The sequence below is a fragment of the Ammospiza caudacuta genome, chromosome Z, assembly GCF_027887145.1.
Source record: "Ammospiza caudacuta isolate bAmmCau1 chromosome Z, bAmmCau1.pri, whole genome shotgun sequence".
Lineage (NCBI taxonomy): Eukaryota > Metazoa > Chordata > Aves > Passeriformes > Passerellidae > Ammospiza > Ammospiza caudacuta.
Window position 1 is genome coordinate 86,255,067 of NC_080632.1, and position 21,471 is coordinate 86,276,537.

A 21,471-nucleotide genomic window follows, 5' to 3' on the forward strand; every position below is an offset into this window, starting at 1 on the left:
AAGAGAAGAAAAGGAAAAATACTCACTTTCCAACCACAAAGAGTTGCTTATTGCAGGGAAGCAAGCTACATAATAAATTGTTGTCTGGGTGAGAATAAGGATTTCTGGCTTTCTGGTTACTCCTCTCCCTGTCTTGTGGGATGAAGCTGGTTGTTTTGGGTTGGATTCTGCGGCACTTGTCTGTCCCTCTCTTTTTTTCCCTCCATTTATTTCTGTGTTTATTTTGATGGCTCTGTTTCAGTGCACCGTGGTGTTTGCCTGCTGTGTTCTGTGCCAGACTCATGAGTGGCACTGCAGTGTGACAGCTGGTGGGCTCCTGTCCTGTCACTGGGGCTTTTCTGCATCACCAGGTACCAGAAAGCAGACCTGAGACTGGAGGGATGATGAAATACATTAAATGCTCAGCCAGCTGTGAGTGCATCAGTATCTGAAAAGCCCAAGGCTGGCTCCAGCAGTAAACACTCATGTGTTTTTCAAAGGTGTTTACATTTTAATTAGAAAAGGGTCAGATCCAGGGTATAATAATTTACATTTCTGTGCTTGATGTTTTGATGTCTGGAAAGGTAGTGGTTTTGGAGCAGCAAATCCAAGACAGACGCATGATGCTTTGTGGAGATGCAGCAGTACCTGGGTACAGAGAGTCATGGTTCATCTCTGTTGCTTTTATTTTCCATAGTAACTGTTCCTGCGGGTGGCTGGGTACGAGAGCTGCCTGCCAGCAATAAAGATAAACTGCTCCTCTCATTCTCTGAGATGCTCTCACCGCTTGAGAAAGACGCATTGCTAATTACTTGTTGTTGGAAAAGGGCTGGATGAGGAGAGGCAAAATATTGCTGCAGAAGAGGCTCATTAAAAGGAGATGCTGGAAATCAAACCGTGCTGCTGGCGAGGAGTTCCAGCCCCAAACACAGACAGTCAAAGGTCCTCGTGCCTGTGCTGCTGTCAGAGCGTGAGCTGGTTGTTTGCAGAGTTGAGACACACGGAGAGTTTCACCTGACCCAGAGGTGCTGATAAGAAGCAGATAACAAGTAGAAGGGCTGTCCTGCACTATCAGCTCCTCCCTGCTCTGTATAGTCAAAGCATCTCTCTTGTTTGGGGCTGCAGGGACTTCCTCCTCCTGTGTGTGCTTCAGCAGCTGCTTTGGGAAGCCTGGCTTGGAGTCTCAGTGAGCAGGAAGTGTGAGGGAGGTGATGATGGAGGGTTTGACCGTGAGCTGTTCCTCCCTGCCCAGCCCCAGAGAGGCACTGAGCAGAAGAGGGTGTCACCTCAGCCTGGATATCCACCTCCACCTGCACAAGGGGATGTCCAGCATGGCTGTAGGGGACAGAAAACAGTGGGGTGGGTTTTGGAGCCTGCACAAGAGATGTGAAAGTTGTCATTGGTTGCTCATGAGAGAGGATGAGATGTGTGGGCCAGGGTTGGGGCCTTTCCCTGTGTCTCCCTGGGCATCAGTTTGGTTTGGTTTTATCATCATCCCATTCAGGCACAGACAAATCTGGGCTGCTGAGCTGTTCCTCAGTTTGTGTCCCAGGTGTCTCAGAGCAGAAGGGACCTGCTGGAGCACAGTCTGTTATAAATACTCAAGGGAGAACAAACACGAGAGGGATGCTGGATGTCCTGTCAAAGAACATTCTGGAAGCAGGTGGCTGCATTGATATGTCAAGAATTTGCACTGCAGCTGCCTTTTATAGGAAGCATCTCTTGTTCCTAGAAAACTGTGGGATGATAAATCCCATGTGGCAAGACAAAGGCTTTCAGGGATGTCAGGATATCTCTGTAGCCTGTCACAGCCTGTCTCTGCAGCAGCTGGCCTGCGATGGCATTTCTGAGAAATAAATATTCTCTGCATAAAGGATGCTCTGCATTCCTCCTGACTTCACTTTGGAGTCATGGAGGAATGGAGGATTGGCCTGGGATTTTCTTAGTGTTTAACTGAAGGATAATTAAAGAAGACACGTGAGTTTTCAATTAAATACCATCAGTCAGTCAGTCAGTCAAGCCTAAACAGCTGAGGCCATGTTAAGTGAAAGATGGGCTGGGCACTTGTCCTTTGTTGGGCTTTGGAGGTGGTTACACCTTTCAATAATTGAATTTCAGTTCAGGTGAGAGGAAGCCCTGTGCATGAAGTAGTTCTGCCTGAACTCTGTATTTTAGAGATTTTTTCCCAATTACCTTACCTAGGTGTTGGCAGTGGGTATTAGCTCCTGGCTGTGTAGTTGTCAAGAAAATTTGCTTACAACTTTCACCATTTTGGTTGTGTGTGACAGTGTGGTATTTCTGTTTCTCTTGCCTTTGGAAGCCACAACCCTCAAAGAAACTCATCAAGTGTGCAAGAGCACTTTAAGCTCTTAACATCCATCCCATGGAAGCAAAACACTTGCAAAAGCAATCTCTTTATTTTCTTTCCTTTGCTTGTGCTCAGTCACGTTGGACCGTGCATAGGAGCAAGGTGTGCTGTTGGTGTCCTAACAGCAGGTCAGGATGTGGGTTTGTCTGGATGAATTGAAGTGAGAACTGGCTTCCTCTTGGGTCACCCCAGCCCCCTACAGCTCTAGGCTGGTGCAGAGGGGCTGGAAAGCTGGAAAGGGCGCTGGGAATGCTGAGGCAGCTCCAGTGCTGGGGACAGCTCTGGGCCCTCAGCACAAGAGAGACACCGAGGGGCTGGAGCGTGTCCAGGGCAGGGAACGGAGCTGGGAAGGGGCTGGAGCCCCAGGAGAGGCTGAGGGAGCTGGGCAGGGGCTGAGCCTGGAGCAAAGGAGGCTCAGGGGGGCCCTTGTGGCTCTGCACAGCTCCTGACAGGAGGGGACAGCCGGGGGGGTCGGGCTGTGCTCCAGGGAACAGGGACAGGAGCAGAGGGAATGGCCTCAGGCTGGGCATGGGGAGGCTCAGGGTGGATACTGGGGAAAATCCCTCCATGGAAAGGCTTGATCAGAGCTTCCAGCAGAGCTTCCCAGAGCATTGGTGGAGTCCCCATACCTGGAAGGATTTAAAAGCCATGTGGATGTGGCACGTGGGGACATGGGTCAGTGGTGGCCTTGGCAGTGCCAGGGGAGGAATGGTCTTGGAGGGCTTTCCAATCTAAACAATTCCATGACTCAGTGGTTCTGTAAGAACTGTTTTAGGAAGATCTCTTTATGGTTGCAGTTTTGGTGTAATGTTTTTGCCCAGAAGCTTGTTTTGGGGGCTGGAGTCCCTTGGCATGGCTGGGACACAGGTGCGTCTCATCCCAGGGGACAGTCTGTGGGAAGCTGCCCTCTGTTCTGTCTTGGCGCTGCCAGGCTGCTGCAGTCCAGATTTTGGAGAGCTTTTGGCATGGAGGGGAATGGCTGGAGCCTCCTCCCTGGGGAGGATGTGCATGTGGGGCCCTCTCACCCATCCTCCAGTGACCTGATGGAAATGCATCCCTGTCCTGCATGTCTGTGGTCTTCACATCACAGACTCACCACTTCTTAAGTCATTGTGTTTGCAAGTTCCACTCTTCTGTTGCCTCCCAACCCAAAGCAGGTTTGTTCTCCGTTACTGTTCTTCACCTATCAAACTCACCACTTGTTTCCACAAGTTCAACAGGCCTGGAGCACCTTTGGGAAAAAGGGAATGAGCCTACAAGTGTCATAAAAAAATGCTTGTTGTTATTATTTGCTGATGAAGGATAAAACTGTATAATTGCTAAAAAAACTGTATAATCTTGCTAGAGCAAGAACCCCATTTAGATCACCCTTAATAACAGCTATTAATAATAATTATACATTACAGTAATGCTGATAATTACTAAGTTATAATAAGCAGTTTGCACATCTATTGACTTTTTCTGCTGATGATTCCTTCTTTTATGGTCACAGTAACGAGCACAACATGGGCTTTGTTAAATCATAGGGTTTTACAAGGATTTAAGTTGGAATAAATCTTCAAGATCCTATAGTTCTACCCCCTTGCCATGGACAGGGACATATTCCACTGCACCAGGTTGCTCCAAGTCTCATCCAACCTGGCCTTGAACACTTTCAGGGATAGGAAAGTTTTGGAAGTTAATTTTCAGACCCCCAAAACTTACAAACTTTGTGCTTTGGCAAAGTAGGGTGGAGGGAAGGGGGAAGTGATAAAAAAGAGCAAATTTGAGACTGATCTCTGTTTGTTGTGATTAAGGAATGTACCTGGTGTCTGGGAATCCTTTGTGGTAGGTGCTGAGCCAACACAGAGCCAAGGGATCACTGCTTCATCAAGAGCTCTCACCAGCATTTGTTTGCTCAGTGTGGGAAGATAGTAAATGCTTTGATGCTCAAGTGTGGGTTTTTCTTTGAAAACCTTTTTTGTATGTGTTTTGAGGGTGAGGTGAGGTGAGAAATTAGCTCCAGGCACAGATCGCCAGGAAGAGCAGGAGTTTTCTTCCTGTGGAGTGATGGTTTCTTTCAGAGAGAGGTGAAACTACCACAAGATGAATTTGTTTTAGAGTTTCCCAGTAGAGATCCACAAATGTCTCAGATATGTGGTTTGTGTTGTCTGAAATAGACAAAAACCCCTTTGGGCTTGGGTAACGTGTGGCCCAGTGAGATGGAGGATAACCTCTGACCCTGCTCACTCCATCCTGAGTGATGCCACCTGTGTCATTTGTCTCCTGCCTTGTGCCATCACACCCCTCCAGGACTCACGGGAGCCTCCTATTCTCTCAGCTCCTTCTTTAGCACTTCCTGTTTGATAATTGGTGCTTTCCTTTTTGTAATTGGTGCTAATTAGTGAGAAGGGGAGAAGCATGCCCTCCTCCAGGGCTCCACACTCTCTGGGGCTCCTTCTTTTTTTCTTTCTTCACTTTCTTCTTTTTTCTTTGTCCTTTTTAATATGGCATATGATTTTTGTTCAGGAGCTAATGTGTGATATTGGTCTACATAATGAGCCTTTTTGACAGTCTGGGCACATTTGGGAATAATTCCTTGAGCAGATGAAATCCTTAGGCCAGAACTGCTCATTCTCGGCAGTTTCCAAATGGTGCCACAATTGTTCAGAGGTGACAGAGGAGAAAATAGTTCAGGAGCTAGAAACTACATGAGCTGGGAGCAGATTTTTTTTCCCTCCCCTTCCCTTCTGGATGGCATGTGACTCACTCTGGATTTGCTTAGCGATTTTATGCTTGTCTCAAAGCAGACTGTAACTACCCATATTCCTGGTGAAGGAGAGGGAGAGGGATGAAGCTGTTGTGTCCTGCAGTGTGCTGGCAGCTCTCATGTCTCCTCCCTCCCAGCTGCAGGAAGGGAGAAATATAAGCTTGACCACAAGACATTGGGCCACAGCCTGTTTTTTCCCAAACATAGAATTTTTAAATACCCTGAGCTGGAGGGGACCCACCAGGATCACCCAGCCCAGCCCCTGCCCTGCACAGACCCCCAGCAATCCCACCCTGGGCATCCCTGGCAGCGCTGTCCAAAGGCTCCTGGAGCTCTGGCAGCCTCGGGGCTGTGCCCATCCCTGGGGAGCCTGGGCAGTGCCAGCACCCTCTGGGGAAGAGCCTTTCCCTGAGATCCAACCCAAACCTCCTGGAACAGCTCCAGCCATTCTCTCTGGGTCCTGTCCCTGTCATGGAGAGCAGAGCCCAGTGCTGTGCCTCGGGAGAAGCTGGTGATTTCCTTTCTTTACTGTGTTAGTCATTAAGCCCTGGAGAAGCCCTGGAGAAGGAAGGAGATGAGAATTATAAATCCCCTACATCTCCTGTAGAGGCAATTTTCTTCAGTGAGAGGTTTTAAAAGTGAATTCTGTTGTGATCTCTGTCTCACCTCCTCACTGGACCGTTTACACTCGCATCATTAGCTAAGCATTATTTACTGCCACTGCCCTAGAGAAGCTTTTCAGTTATCATCCTCTTCCTCAGACATGTCCATTACCCCCAGCTTCTCACCCATATCCAGAACAACTAGTGCTTTGGATTTATTAAATAAAGCATTTTAGTGTCACATTTTTTTTCCTCTCGTGCATATGTCTGGAGATTTTCAGTAATTTGGGTTTTAAGCAGGAGGCCAGGAAATATGTCTGTTGTCCTTAAATGCAGGAATATTGCATAAATGGAACATTTTTTGCATGCCTGGAAGCCCTAAAAGCAACCACCTAGGATTATTAGAAATTGTATTGTAAATGCAGGTGTACAGCAAAAAAAAATCCTGCACGTGGCAACCGATAGGCTTTGTCTGCTTGGGTTTTTGATAATTACTGGGAAATAACTCCTCGCTGTCCTTTTTATCCCGCTTCCTCAGGCTCCCTGTGTTCCTGGTGTGCCCCCTGAAGGGATGGAGAGCTCCTCAGTGGCATCGGCCTCCTCGGAGGCGGGGAGCAGCCGCTCCCAGGAGATCGAGGAGCTGGAGCGCTTCATCGACAGCTACGTCCTGGAGTACCAGGTGCAGGGGCTGCTCACCGACAAGACCGAGGGCGACGGCGAGAGCGAGAAAACGCAGTCCCACGTCTCACAGGTGGGTGAGAGGGACCGCCTCCCACTCACCGTGGGGTGGGAGAGGGGCTGGGGGCTCACAGAGTGTGTTCTCGGCTGACGTCACTTTTTCAGGGCTTGGATGTGGAGCAAGGTGTGATGGAATGCTGGGTTTGGGGCAGCTCACTTGTTTGGGGATGTATTGGAGGTTTCCAAGCTGCTGGTAGCAGTCTCCTGATGCTGGATTTGGTTTTTTGTGGTCTCAAGGTGCATTGAAACACATTGAAAGTGTTCCAGGCCAGGTTGGACAGGGCTTGGAGCAGATTGGCACAGTGAAAGGTGTCTCTGCCCATGGCAGGGGGTGGAATGGGATGGGGTTTAAGGTCCCTTCCAAGCCAAACTGTTCCATGATTCTACATGTGAAGGATCCCATCTTTATCTGGTATCAGCAGTGTTTGATCTGATCTGTCTGAACTCTGCAGGTTTGCTGGAGCTGAGGATCTGACCCAGAGCTCTGGACCTGTTTTATATAATCTCAATGTAAAGAAATTACCAAACAAAGGAACCTTTTTAACAATAGATTTTGGTGAAGAGGTCTTTTACAATTTGAGGATCAAAGCCCTTAGAAAGGGGAGAAAATATATTTAAAAATCTAGTGATTTTATTAACCCAAGGCTGGAAGGTGTCTGTGTTTGAAGTGACGCTTTGGAGGGGCTTCAGGTCAAACACGCAAGTTCTGCTTATTAATGTGTCAAGCTCAAAAGTAGTATTGAATCAGAAATAAAATAATAGACAAAGTCTTGTAACCTCTTCTAGCCTTTCCACTGCTCTGCCAGTAAGCTCAGGCTCCCTCTGCATTTTAAGGACAAAAATTTCTAATTCTCATGGCATACCATGTACGGTTTTTGCATTAAGATCCTTGATTGCAACAACAAAATCCATCTTCCAGTTGTGGAAATGGCATTTTAGCTTTCCTTCCTGGCTTGCCCTGGAAGAAAGGAGCTGCTGGATTTTTAATGTCAGTTCTGAGAGTGTTCTCTTTCAAGATGGCTGGGTTTTATTTTAAAGGAAAAATTTGTAATAATGAAAGATCTGAACATTAAATCTTTTAATTAAGCCAGTTACAGAGACAACTCAAATGAAGCAGCTAAATGAGGTTGTACCCCAGACCACTGATGCAGAAGTTTAATTAGGATTTATTGTGGAACTCCATCAAAATGCAACATTTTGTATTTCTAGGGCTGTATACTGGACAGAAAGTGAAGATGGGCTTTTACTTTAGGTCACTTGCATTTATCAAGCCATGTCTTAACGGATACACTAAGAAGGAATTATCTCAGGTCTCACAAAGGTTTTTTTCATTTTTTCACCTTTAAGAAATAATCAGGAGTTTTTATTTCTGATTTTCTCTTCCTGATCAGTTCTTAGCAAAGCAGGGAATAAACATATCCTGCACATATCCTGCAGCTGACTGGAGTAACCCTGGTGGAAGCCAGCCTGATGGAAGGTGGCACGTTCCCTCATTAATGAGAGCTAGAGGGAGAAAGATGGATTTAAGGGAAAGGCACTCAGCTGAGACCAAGGAAATTGTTTTTAACTGCAAGGCTCTGCCAGAAACTAAATCTTTAATGCTGGGCAAGTTACTTAATCTCTCTGCAGTTTGTTTCCTTATGGCTGTGATGTTTTCCCTGCCTGAGAGTGGATAAATCCATTCAGCCATGTGTGTGTGAGTTGCTTGGATGGTACCATATCCCTGGACAGCTGCTCTCCTTGCTGTGGGAAGGAAGGAAAAAATGGATTTAGGGAAGCTGAATCCATTGCCACTTCAGAGAATCCCAAAATTTGGATGTTCCCATGGTGGGGATGTCTCCAGCCTTGCTCCCACCAGGAAAAAAGAGGAAAATCAGAGGGAAAAGGTGATTTTATTTTGCTGTGGAGATAATGAGTGAGCTTGTACCTTGAGAGACCTTCCCAGGAATATGGTTGCACTCAAAATTGTTAGAGCAGATAGGGATACGTCTGATAAATAAAAGACTCTCAAGAGTGATGGCGTCATGAGCTGCCCAGGAGCCTCAGCAGAAGTGGCAGGAGAGTGATGGGCAGCTCTTTAATGAGGGGAGACTGAAATGCCCCCATCTGTGAGCTTGGATGGGCTCTCTGATGAGGGCAGGGATCGTGGGCAGTTGTAGTGAAGACTCTTATTTTGTGGTCTCATCCATACCTGTCAGGGAGCTCTGAGGTGGTTGTTTGCATGGAAATGACTTTTCATTTTCTTGGCACATCCTTGGTGATGGTACTAAGCCTTGAGTGTCTCTGGAGCAGCCAAGTGCTTCCAGCATGAAAGACCTCAGAGGTGGGGCTGGTCAGTCTCTACTCTGTTGAAGGAGTGACAAAAATGACTTTGTAATTAAGCAGCATCTTTGATGTTTGTCTAGTGAAAATTGGTTTTGGGCTTTTTTTCACCAGTATGATGCAGCCCTACATTTCTTTAGGGGAAAAAAAATAAGGCAACAAATGGCACAAAATTCAGTTATTTTTGTGGAGGCACCTTGCTGCCCAACCTTGGGGCAAGCTGGCCTAAGAGTCTGCTAATTTTCTATGGCCACCTATGGCAATGGCCAAACTCCAGGCAATGGCCTATAGCTTCCATACTAATTTTCTGTTCTGTTTAAAATGAAAACACAGCCCAGGGTGTGTATCTGTCCTTGAAGCAAGTAGAGTTGGGAACGAGGGTTGGGAAAAGCAGAAATTTTCCAGCTTTCCGTGGAAATGAGTGATAAGTCACCCTAGTGTGTATCACACACCTGGGGTTCCAAGCAGTGTCAGAGTCAGCAGGGAGGTATTGGGGCTGGATTTTATTGCAAAGCACCATATCAAATGCTTCCCTACAGTTGTTGCTGCTTCCTCCCTGTACCCACTGTCAGCGGGTGGAGCATTTCCAAGCCAAAGCCTTTGGGATCATCCTCAAAAAGGAGGGGGTGCCACACGTGTGCAGCGATGCCCGCGGCCGGACGGTGTTTTCTGTGCACTGTGGACTGACACAGCAGTTTTGCCCAGCCCAGCTATTATTTTACACAATCCCTTTTTTTATCCCTTTTGCAGTGGACGGCGGATTGTAGCGAGCAGCTTGATGGCAGCTGTTCCCCATCCCGAGGGAAGGGCTCGTCGTCCCACGAACATAACCAGGTAGGGTTTGTGTTTAGTTCCTCCTCCACAGAGCTTTGCCTTTATTTCTTGCACTGCCTCGCCTGGGAGGTGCTGCCAGCTGTCCCTCTCCCATGGAAGGGGAGATGTGTCCCTCTGCTTGGCATCTGAAAGCTCATTCCTGCCCAAACCATGGGAGGTGGGCAACATCCTGATGTGCGGATGGATGCTTTCATCAGGAGCTTAAAGGGGAAAAAATAAGGCGTGTCACATTTATTCCAGAAGACTTTCTTATTGTCACCTGTGTGAGGAAGCTGTTAGGAGCATCAGAGCTGACTTGGAAGGATGAGATGTGGCTGGAATAAGGGGTCTTTGTGTGTAGCTGGGCTGCTCTGTTGTGTGCTGCAGCACAAGGATGGTGTTGGAGGGAAGAGCATTACAGAGCTGAGAGGGTGAGCTGGCAGAAGAAGCAAAGTTGCACGTGCTGAGAGCCTGTGTGCAGACAGGAGCCAGGTGTGAGTCAATTTTGGTGCCTGAACATGGTGTGAACACAAGTGAGGAGTGTTTACCAGGCACTGCTGGAGGTGGCTGTCCCTCCTCATGTGAGTACCCCCATGGAAGAGAGTTTGGTTGGATGGGGGCTTGTGTTTGACCATTCTCATCTGGTTGACAAGCTGCTGTGTCACCATGAGACCATCAGCTCTGTGAGAGCAGCACTTGCTTGAGGAGATTTAGGCATCTGGGGGAAGGGGAAACAGCATTTCCAATTGCTGTGGCTGATGGATGTCCCACCCAGAGAAGTGGCTTCAAGTTGGTGGCTTTCATTCTCTTGCTCTGCTTGATGTCCTCCAGATGCAGTCTTGTGTGTGGATCCATGAGGGGGAATTTGGGAGCCCCTTGCAGGGTGTAAAAGAGGCTGTGCCAGTCTGAGCAGGGCAGGTTGCAGCTCTCATTTTGGGCACAGCTTTCTCCCGTGGAGCCATGCTGGAATTCTTGGCTGAGGGATGGGGGCTGAGGCATCCCATCCCTGCCCTGGCCCTGGGATGCTGGTAGCACCTCTACCAACACCTGCACCCAGCAAAGGCAGGCTGTTGTTTTGTAGGAGGGCGCGTGCTGGGCAGAGGCACTGCTTTGGATGAGCTCCTGAAGGTGCCAGATGGAATTGTGTATTTGATTTATTACAGCTGCAATCTGCTTCAAAATATTCAGCAGCAAAACCTCATCCAGGGTCCCTCCCAGCGCTGCAGACAGCTGCTGGATGTTCACTTGGGAGGCTGGCTGCTTCCATCGGGCTTCCTTGGGTGGATCAGGGGCTTTCCTTAGGGAAGGAAGGTCCCTGGCCCTTCTCCCAAGGGCTCTGCTGATGTGCCAGTGGCTGGTGGGGACAACAGGAGGATGCAGGAGTCATGCATGGGTGTTACTTTCCTGACAGCCTCCATCTGCCTGGTGCCATGCACTCTTTTGTTTCAGCTTACATGGTTTGTTTTTTTTTTTTTGTTTTCTTGCTATATTTTTTTCCCTGGGAATTAAATGTGTTTGATCTCCTCCTACAGGGAGCTCCTTTCCTACACACAAACAGCACTCGCTCATGCCCAAGCTGCTTACCCTGTGTTTGGGCTCTCTCCCAGCCTGCAGCAGAGCTAGTAATTATCTCTCTCCATGTTTGGCTTCCTTTAACTGTGAGTAACAAATTTTCCTTGGCACCAAAGAGGAGCTGCAAGCTATTGTTCCTCTGTCCAGGCAAGCATTTCTCTCACTGCCACTGATATGTGAGTTAAACACTGCTGGTGAGGACCAAGTGCAGTTTCTTACCATTCCTGGCTGTTTTCACATAAAAAAATCTTTTGATATTAAAAAAAAAAAAAAAAGCAATTACTATGATGCTTGTCCTGAATTAAAATTATCAATTGCTTTTCAAACCTGCTAAGGAAGAAGCCAGCTAATTATTTCCCAATGGAGGAAGGGGTTGTGTTTTGGGGGTGGTTTTTTTTGTTTTGTTTGGGGTTTGTTTGGTTTCAGGTTTTTTTGTTTGTTTGTTTGTTTGTTTGTTTGTTTGTTTTGGGTTTTTTTTTTTTTTTGTGATGGAGGTATTTTGTTGCAATTTTTTATGTATTTGAGAGACTTGGGCAGGAAATGGAATTCCTAATTTTCCTCCTGTGTTTCCAGCTGAGATCTCTGCATTGCCAGTCGTACTTGAAAAATACTTGGATGTTAGATTTCTGCTGGCTTCAGCTAATGTGAAAATGTGGGTTATATATCAGTGACCATGGTATGCCTCACGTGGCCATCAGAAAGGGCATTTATATGGAAATCTGGGTTAGTCCTAGAAATATATTCAGCATGTGGTTCATTTTCTGTGAAGACAGAGTAGTCCAGTCTTGCTTTTTCAGAAGTAATTGGCTTCCTAAAGGTTATGGGGAAACCTAGAGAGAAGATGACTTTCCCATGCCTGAAAAATCCCTCTATGCATCCCTGAGTACTTTGAAATTCTGGGTTATATGATCCAGCAAGGTAAAGAAAAATAAAAGAAAGATTTTTTTTGTGTGTGTGTGTGTGTGTGTTATGCATTTTTATATAGGATCTGTGTACATAAGCATCTACTGGTTGTTGTACAAGTGAGGGGGTTAGAGCAATTTCTGAATAATATACAGTACAAGGGTAAAAATGAAGTGTTTTTACCCTTCATTTTAAAGTGTTTTCACCTTCATTAAAAATGAAGGTAAAAACAGTCCAGGATATTCCTAAATTGCTGGTTTCTGATGTTGTTGGGTCTCTGGAAAAGAGCACCCAGACTTGTCCTGCTCTTGCACTACTTGGTGAGACCTGTATTAGCAGCTGTGTGAGACAGTGTCAGTTCCCATAGGCTGGCAGAAAGGCATCCCATAAAAAGCAGTGGCTTAAAAAGAGAGAAAATTCCCCCTGAAACCTCCTGGTCTTTCCAGTTCTTGGGCGGGTGACTGTGAGAAGATGGAGGAATCTCATGAGATACATTTTGTGAACTCATGTGCTGAGAAAATCCTGGTCTCACAATTACATTCAGCTCATCTGTAATTCTTGTTTCCTGCAGGGATCTCTCTGTTTGCTGCATGGTGTGGCCATGTTCCACTAAACCCCTGAAAGTTTGCCAGGTCTCACCACGTGTGGGCCTCTGGGGCAAAGACCAGGTACTCAAAATATTCTTTGAGCACCTTACTGCCTCTGCAAAGAGGAAGGTTTAGATAATGGAATAATTTTAAACTCTTTTATGTTTGGATTTTTTTTTTCTTCTCCAAAAAGAGCCAGTGGGAAGTTTTTATATAATACTTTATTTGCATTCCCCTTGTGAGGCTGTGGCAAGTAGGAAGCTCTTTGATATATTTCTGAGAGCAATTCATTAAGTAAAAAAATCTGGTATGGTGCATATTGAGGGATCCAGCAAAGCTCTTGGTACATGAAAGGCCTGGCAGGAGCTGCATCCCAGGCTCCCCTTATGTAAAAGGCATTAACAAAAACCAGAACAACTCTGCGGGTTTGTGCCATTTCTCCAGGCGGCGGGAGAGGGAGAGCTGAAAATCCTCCTTCCTGGCCAAGTCCCTCCCTCCCCCATGGTGGCTGGCTGTCACCCATCAGCACCAAGGAAAAACCTGTGTTTTTGGCAGGAAACAGGACGTGCTTGCATCCCATTGCTTGTGTCCGTGCCCCACCAGGTGCAGCAGGAGCTTGGCACAGGGTCTGAGCCCCCAGAGGCTTCTGCAGGTGATGGTTGTGTTGCTGATCTGCTGAGCAGTGAAGGAGCAGGCAGGGTGTGCAGATCACACCTGATGATCCCACACCTTGCTTGTAGCACCCTTGTCCTGTCCTCCCTGAGGAGCTGGTGGTGAAGGAGATGACTTTCCCTCCTGTTAAACCAGCAGGAACAGCAGCACATGGTGGCAGGGTGGGGTGGTGGGTTTGCACTCTTGGGCCTTGGCTGGAGTTCAGACTGCCTGGAGTAAAGAGCATCCCTAACTGTGCCAGCATAAGATTCTGACAAGGAGGGACATGGGGGAATGGCTTCCCACTGAGAAGGACAGGGTTAGGTGGGATATTGGGAAGGAATTCTTGGCTGTGAGGGTGGGCAGGCCCTTGCACAGGGTGCCCAGAGCAGCTGTGGCTGCCCCTGGGTCCCTGGAAGCATCCAAGGCCAGGCTGGACAGAGCTTGGAACAGTCTCATCTAGTGGAAGGTGTCCCTGCCCATGGCAGGGGATGGAATGAGATGAGCTCTAAGGTCTTGTCATTCCATGTCCATGTCCTGCAGTCACGGCTGGAAAAGCTGCCATGCTGCCAAAGCAAAGGCAATAGGAGGTGAGGGGCAATGTGTGAAGGCTGTCTCTTGTGTAACAGCAGATTGCAGTGCACAGAGGAGCTCAGTTTTAGTGGAGAGTGGGAAAATCAAATTATCTGTGCAGATTTTTTCTTTCACAGTTCCAGAAAATTTTCTTTTTCAGGCATCAGTGCTGCTTGACTTCCTGGGATCAGCCTCCAGGAGATCCTGCCTGGTGGATGCTGCAGAAGCAGGTGGGAAGGGATCATGGTCTGGGACAGGGGACATGTCACTGGGTCCAGATTAACTGAAGTTAGCAGTGAAGTTGTCCTGCTGGCTTAAATCCAGTGACATCAGCAGGCAGCTTGTAATGCCCCAAATTCTTGGCTGACCAGATAGGGCTGGAGAGACAGTGGATTGGCAGGGTCTCCTGACTAAATTCGAATTCATTTTCCCTGGACTGGTGGACAGCCTGTATCTCACTTGAGTTGCCTGTCCCTCGGTCCAGATCTGAAAGAAAACAAGAGGGATGACTCTGGAAAGCCTTTTAGAAATTACAGAATGTTAAGGGGATGGAATGGAGGTTAAAAATGACCCACCTGCCATAGGCAGGGACACCTTCCACCGGAACAGGTTGCTCAGGGCCTTATGTGCTATGAGCACTGCCAGGCTTGGGGCATCCACAGCCTCTCTGGGCAGCCTCAGCCAGTCTCACCACCCTCACAGTGAAAACATTCTTCCTAATATCCTGTCTAAATTTCCCCTCTGTCAATTTGTACCCATTACTCCCTGTCCTGTCACTATAGTTGTTGATGCAGAGTCCCTCTCCAGCTTCCCTTTAGACTTTCTTCAGATACTGGAAGGTGCTGTGAGGTCTGCACACAACCTTCTCTTCTCCAGGCTAAACAGTCCCAACTTTCTCAGCCTGTCTTTACAGGTGAGGGGCTCCAGTCCTTTTATCACCCTCATGGTCTCCTTTGGACTTGTTCCAACAGTTCCATGTTTTTGGGGAATACATTTGGAGTTCTCCATCTTATTGGCCTGCTCATATTGTAGGCCAGGGCCCGTTCGTACAATGAACTCAGCTGAGGTTGTCCACCATGCCGAGGATGTGTTGGGGCAGGTGGATGCTGGCTGATGCTGCAGACACTCATTTTGTGTTTCCAAAAGAGAAGGAGAAAGCAAGAGAAGGAGAAAGCAGAAGACTGGCTTTGCCAGTGAGTGCTTGTTGATGCATGCCTGTCTGATGGAGGAAGAAAGTAGGACTTTAGGTGGAGTGACCTGCCCATGGGCAAAGAGCAGCTCTAAGAAAACCACTCACTTTTCTGCCTGTAATTGCCGGGTGATGCCTCCTCATTTAGTGGATGCAGCCCTGCTCAGTTATGGTTGGAGAGGACTGCTGAGAAAGAAATCAAGTCCTTCAGCTAATGTGTAGGTGTAACTTTCCCTGGGACTTGGGTTTGGGCTTGGCCTCATGGAGCAGTAGTGCCTCGTGTGAAGCAGACACCTGCTTGGGTGTCAGGAGGGAGATGTTTCACTGCCTTGCTGCCTGCTCTGGAGAACTGCTGCTGCTAACTGAGGGTGGGAGAAGGTGTCTTCTGGGCCTGGTGTCACCAGTGACTCACAGGAGAGGACATGTTGTCACCCTCATTTTCTGTTTGGGTAAAGAAGACCAGAACCTGTCTGCCCATTGTAGAGCTTCCCACACTCTTATTTTTGTGAGATTTGATTTGCCTTTGAGGTCTCCATCTTTCCAGGTTTGGGTGAATAGGTCAGTCAGTGCTGGAGCTCTAGGCAGGGAAGGGATGACGTGAGCCATTTCTTCTGAGGCTGGGACAGGGCCTTGCTGATGGGTTTCCATAGCACATCTGGAGTTCTCAGGGCCGTTCTGAGAGCCTGCAGCCTTCCTCCTCTTCATCCGTGTGTGTAAATGAGCTATCTAGCAAATCCTTGGCTGGCATGGCTCTTCAGTGTTGTCCAAAAAACACAACCACACAGGCTTGGTCCTTTCCCAGGTAGTCCAGAAAGATCTTGTAAGCTTAACCTCCTACTTCCAAGTCCATCAGATCAAATCCTTTGGTCCTGTATTATGACACAAGAATGGATAAAACCTTAATTTCTCTGGTGGAAGAAGGTCTCAAAGTGATATTTGGTGTCCCTTCTGCAGATTGGAGAGGGTTGGGGAAGGTTCCTACCTGGGAAGGGAAGGAACGGAGCCAAAGGGGTTGGGGCTTCTGCATCCATTTTTATAACAGTTACTGATGTTCTTACACCATTATGTAATACTTTGAGGAGAAAGAAGCTAGCAAGTTTACCCTACTAAGATATTTAGAGTAATCTTATGGTTGGGGTTTTGTTGGGGTTTTTTTAAGGTGTATTTTGAGTTATTAAAGTAATTAAGCCTTTGGTTTTCCCTGTTAAAATTGGCGTGGTTTTTCTGGAGTAGGTCTAGGGAGGTACTTGGAGTGCAGTGCAAAAATTCTACATGATGGGAAGATTTGACAGCAGCATAAGTTGGGTGTGTGAAAACCTCCACTGCAAAAAAACCTCAAAAAGGGCCTTTTACACAATAGCTGTTTTCTGGTCTGACCAGGGGTAAGATCAAAGTTGAGGTACCATTTGAGGGACACCCCACAACTTGATCTAGGGATCTCCTGGGTGCAGATGTGAGACCCTTGTTATGCCGGGGGATATCTCAGAGGTTTTTGGGGGCCTGAGAACTCTGACAGCCTCCTGTTATTTTTCCTCTGGCCCACCAGAGGAAATTGAATATTGAATATTGAAATTTTTACATAGAATTGAACATGAATCCCATCCAGAATCCACTGATAACTTCAGGACACTTGGAACTTGTGCTGCTGCCAGGGTTGATCTGCATCTCCACCAGCACAGCCCACTTCACCCATACTTATCTTCACTGAGAGCAGCCACGTAGGTGATCACTGTGTTTCCATTTATGGCTTCTGCACTGGGGAAACTTATCTTCTTTTTCTGCAAATAGGATTTTCAGACTTGCACTGAAGCAGCAGAAGATATTAACTCTTGGGCTGGCAAAGGCAGCAGGATTAATTAGTTCATGCCTCAAAGAGCTCACTGCAAAGGTGAATTGCAGTGTAAGTGAAACATACGATTATTGCTAATTAAAATGCAAATGTTAGATTTGACAGCTAGTTTCCAAAGGAGGGCTGCTGGCAATGTGCACGAGCCTGGCTGTTCCTGAGAAGGTGCAGAGCTTGGCCAGAAGGAGTGGCATAGGTTGGAGCAGCTTCTGGAATCAGTCTCTGGAGGGATGGTGTTTTCCCCCCCAGTCCCAAAGTGTGGCTCACAGGTCCCATCTCCTGCTGGTGAGTGTGGACCAGAAATGATAGGTGGAGGAGCTCAAATAAGATCTCTGAGTAATTCTTCAAGGACTGTTTGGGGAACTGAGAGAGACTGGGAGACCCTTGGTGTTTGAAGGACACAGCAGAGTAATGTGGAATTGTGTCAGCAGGAGGCAAAGGGCAGAGATCTTTGTGCCATTACAGCTGTTTCTTCAGTGTTTGTCAGCCTTGGCAGCCAGTTCTGTTCCTGCAGCATGGTGGGTTTGTTTAGCAGGAGCTGCGTGTGGAACATACACAGGATGGAGGAAGAGCAGTGCCACATCTCACCAGCGCCAAGCCGTGGCTTTCTGCTGGACTCCAGCTGCCTCTGGAGTCTGGGAATGGGCTTTTATGGTCTTTCAATGATGCTGGTGAAGGGTTTTGCTGCTTGGGTGTTTTTTTAAAGAGCAATCATCACCTGCATGCTCTCACCCACTCCGTGAGCATCACCCATGAGATTGGTGTGAGCAGCCCAGTTCCCACAGAAAGTCTGCAGAGAGAGTCAATTTTAGCATGAAGGAGCTTTACTGCAGGACACAAAGCCTTCAGAAGTGTGTGGGACTGTTTTTGGGGGTTGTATTTTCATTCTGGAGATTTCAGTCCCCTTCAGTAAGGTACCAGTAAAAAGTTGTTAATCTATGGCAATTGGTCAGAAATTTGGGGGAAATACTGAGCTTGGCTGTGCTGGTGAGTTTGAACATGAGTGTATTCAGGCAGTTCTCAATTGGGACTGTTAGCATCTTCAGCAGACATTTCAACAGTTTTTAATGCAGCAATTTTATTTAAAAAACAATTTGGTTTTCCATATTAGTGTCAGTGCTTGATAAAGGTGAGGAAGGTAAACAGGGTGAAAGCCCCAGGCCATGAGTTAGAGCCAGGAGACAAGCTGGTTTATTAAAATCACCTCTGATTGTGATCTAATTGGTAACTGTGTGCTGTATCCAGTGGCTTTTCTTGGTGAGCATTGATGTATGGCAATACCAATATTCTTGTTTCTCACAACAGCTGCGTTTCTGGAATTTGCAACATCTTGGATTGTCTGCAGAAAACCACTCCTAAAAGATAGGTCTACTGAATATTAATGAACAATTTTTATTTTCAGTGTGTCTTTCCAAGCAAAAGGTGCATGTGCTGACCTGCAGCATTTGGCACAGAAATCTTGTGTGTGTATGTGAACAAGATGTTGAGTGTGGAGGATACAATTAATCCTTCAAACATCAAGCATGAGGGTGCATTTCTCCCAACCACCTTTTCAGCTGGTGCACATATTTCCCATGTCAAAGGAGGTATTTCTCACTTCTCAGGATCCTCCAAGGTTGGCTCTTCTCCAGGCCTTCCTGAAGTGATCTGCCTGACATCCACCACGGTTTTTATGCCTTCATGCCAATTTAACAACTCCTTTTGTGCCATTTGGTATTTCTCAGCCATTGGGAGATTTGGGTCAGGGTGTGGTAAGAAGGGAAGAAGAAGGTGCTTTAACTGTCAGTGGAAATAACCACAACCTTTCCTTTCATTTATCTACAACTTGAAAACCAGGTAATTGCCTCTTTTTAAGTCAATACCACAATGTATTTGAACTTGCATGAAACTTACTGGGTTGTAGGGTGCAGAATGTCCAGCTGGAGTGATGCAGAAACCAGCACTGGAGTGTTTTGCTTCCAATTCCTTGTGTTGGATGAACACTTCCATATTTCATGTGCATCAAGGTCCATGTTGGACCAGTGGGTAACATCACCTTAGATAGTTCAGATTCTGCTGTGCAGTTGTCTGCCTGCCTCATCCAAATCAGGTGGCAGTGGTGGAGCTGGGACCTGGTCTGTGGCCTGGACTTGGCTGTTGTGTTCAAAAGCAGTTTGAGTGGTAAATCCTTTTGATTTGAGGCTTTGAAGGCTGAGGTGGCTCTGCCCTTGCCTTAGCCCATGGCAGTGTCTGCAGGACCTCGTGTAGCCCCATGAGAACATCTGAGACATGAGAAACCCTCTTGAAGCTCTCAGCTCTCAACCAGTCCTAAAACACAGGCTTCCCTTTGTATTTCCCAGATTTCAGACTACTTGGAAGAGTTGAATATTCTGCACTTGGTGGTGTCATGGGGTTTTAATAATTTTAGGTGACTTCAGAAGTCTTTCCCCAGTCTCTGAGCAAAGCTTTTGGAGCAGTTGCCATGACAATATCCACCTTTCTCCCTAGAGACCCTGTGGGGTGTTTGGGTAGAGCTGGTCAGGTGAGTTATTCTGGTTTTCACATGAGTCATTATGCCTTGAGGGCTGAACAAGAAACCTGCAGTTTACTTGACAGCACAACAAGCAGAGAATAAAGGAGAACATCAGGCACAGCTCCTTAAGAGACAAAAATAGTTATTTGTGTAATGAGTCTCCTGTCGAACTGCAAGAGTCCTCAGCCATGTGAATAACTGGACGAACAGTGGGGAAACTGACTGAGAAGTTTATTTGGGCCTGGAAGGGGAATGGAATGGAATGGAATGGAATGGAATGGAATGGAATGGAATGGAATGGAATGGAATGGAATGGAATGGAATGGAATGGAATGGAATGGAATGGAATGTTTCAGCTGGGAGGTATCCAACCATTATCCAGTCCAACTGCATGCTCAATTCAGGGCTGATCAGAAGTTAAAGGGTGTTATTAAGGACATTGTCCAAATGCCCTTCAGCAACTTTACAGGATGTGGGGTTGGTGAATATGCACAGTTAATACTCATGAAGATAGAAAAGGTAAGTGTTATTTTTCCCCATGCATACACTAGAGCACTAGGGCCAGATCTTACCCTCATTAGAGATTCCCACAGTGTCATCCCTTTGCAATCTGTAAATAGAGCATGTTAAAGGAGTCAGAGGAAGCCCCACAGTCAGGATGCTGGTCATGGGCATGGTTTTGTAGGTGCAGGCACGAGTGGCCTGGGAGCTGGAGCCCCCCTGTTCCGTCAGGTCGGTGGTTTTGGAGCGTGTGGGATGGAGTGGCCCTTGACTAAAGCAACCTGTTTTGTTGTTTTCAGGAAGAGTGGGATCACAGCAGCAGTGGGAGCACAGGATCCCGGCTGGGGTCGAGCTCCAGGCAGGGCTCTGGATCCAGGTCTGGCAGCCACAGGAGAAGCAGCCAGTTCAGGCATTCAGCCAAGGTACACCTGGTGGAGGTGCTGGAGCTGTGTCCCCTGCTTGCTGCTTCTTGGAGGCATCCCCCTCACGCCTGTTTGTGGTTTGTGTCACACAAAGTGTGGGTGCATGTCAGCTGGGAAGGGCACTGCAGAGACCTGTTTAATTCACTCATGGTGTGTGACCCACTGAGGTGTGCTGGTTGCCTTAGCTTTGGGAAAGAAGTCCCTAGTCAGCTGGTTAAGTGCAAAGGAAATCAGGGGTTTTTTCAGTATTTGAAGTCTTGGAGTATTTCAGTTTTGAGAAATCAAGAGATGTCTGTAATTATTTGCTGTCAGGTCTTCATTAGAAGTTGAAGGATGAGTGCGCCGCACATTGATGGTGTTAAATGGTGACCTTAAGTCCAGCTGCTTTCTGTGTGAGCTGTCTGCAGGGCTGTATGGGAAGTCACCTTCCTACCCTGCAAAAGACTTTAAGAATTAACTTTTTATATGGGTATAGGTCCATCTACGCCTTGAACTGAGACAAGGGACAATTCCTGTTAGCTTCAGTCAGCCTATGCCCTGTCTTCTCTTGGAGTTGCTCTCCTTTATGCACATGTCAGCACCACTTGTGCCAGAAGTGGATGGCAGACTCTGAGGTTTGGAAGCAGTGGTCAAAGTCCTGGTCCATTCATCCATTTCATCCTCCTGAAGATCTTGAGGAAATAGCTTTTCTTCTGAGTCATGCTGTGGTGGGAGAGGACCCAGAGAACCAGGTTGTGTCTGGAAAGTGATGGTCCTTTCTGGTGGGGAATGAGACTCAACATATCCTTACCTCTTTGAGCAGGGGTAATACTGTCTTCCTCAAAATTTCTATATTTTTGCCTGTATTTTTCACATGACAACTTGCAGTTTTCAACAAGGAAGCCCTGAATTGGAGCCTTTTCAGACAGTTCAGTATCTATCTCATCTTTTTTTATTTTCTACCAAAGTGCAGCCAGGGGTTGTAGGCAGCTGAGAAGGAGGAAAAGTGGGGGAAGCTCCTCAAGCTCAGAACTGAAAAATGCTTAAGTAATACATAGCACAGGATAATCTCTGAATTTATAGCAGGGACCCAGGCGGCAACTTGGTGTTGTTCTGTGTGCAGTGATGATTTAACCTGGTTGCAGTTGTGCAGCAAAGGGCATGA

General features: G+C 47.1%; 1 protein-coding gene across 1 annotated transcript in view; it reads left to right on the forward strand.

The window, feature by feature from the left end:
* The window catches only part of CTIF (cap binding complex dependent translation initiation factor), a 142,743-nt gene that overhangs the window by 20,231 nt on the left and 101,041 nt on the right, over positions 1–21,471 (forward strand). The window contains exons 2-4 of the mRNA XM_058824100.1: positions 6,237–6,449; positions 9,509–9,570; positions 15,505–15,514. Of these exons, the coding sequence (XP_058680083.1) occupies positions 6,270–6,449; positions 9,509–9,570; positions 15,505–15,514 (252 nt within the window). The 5' untranslated portion in view covers positions 6,237–6,269. The remainder of the gene's footprint in view (positions 1–6,236; positions 6,450–9,508; positions 9,571–15,504; positions 15,515–21,471) is intronic.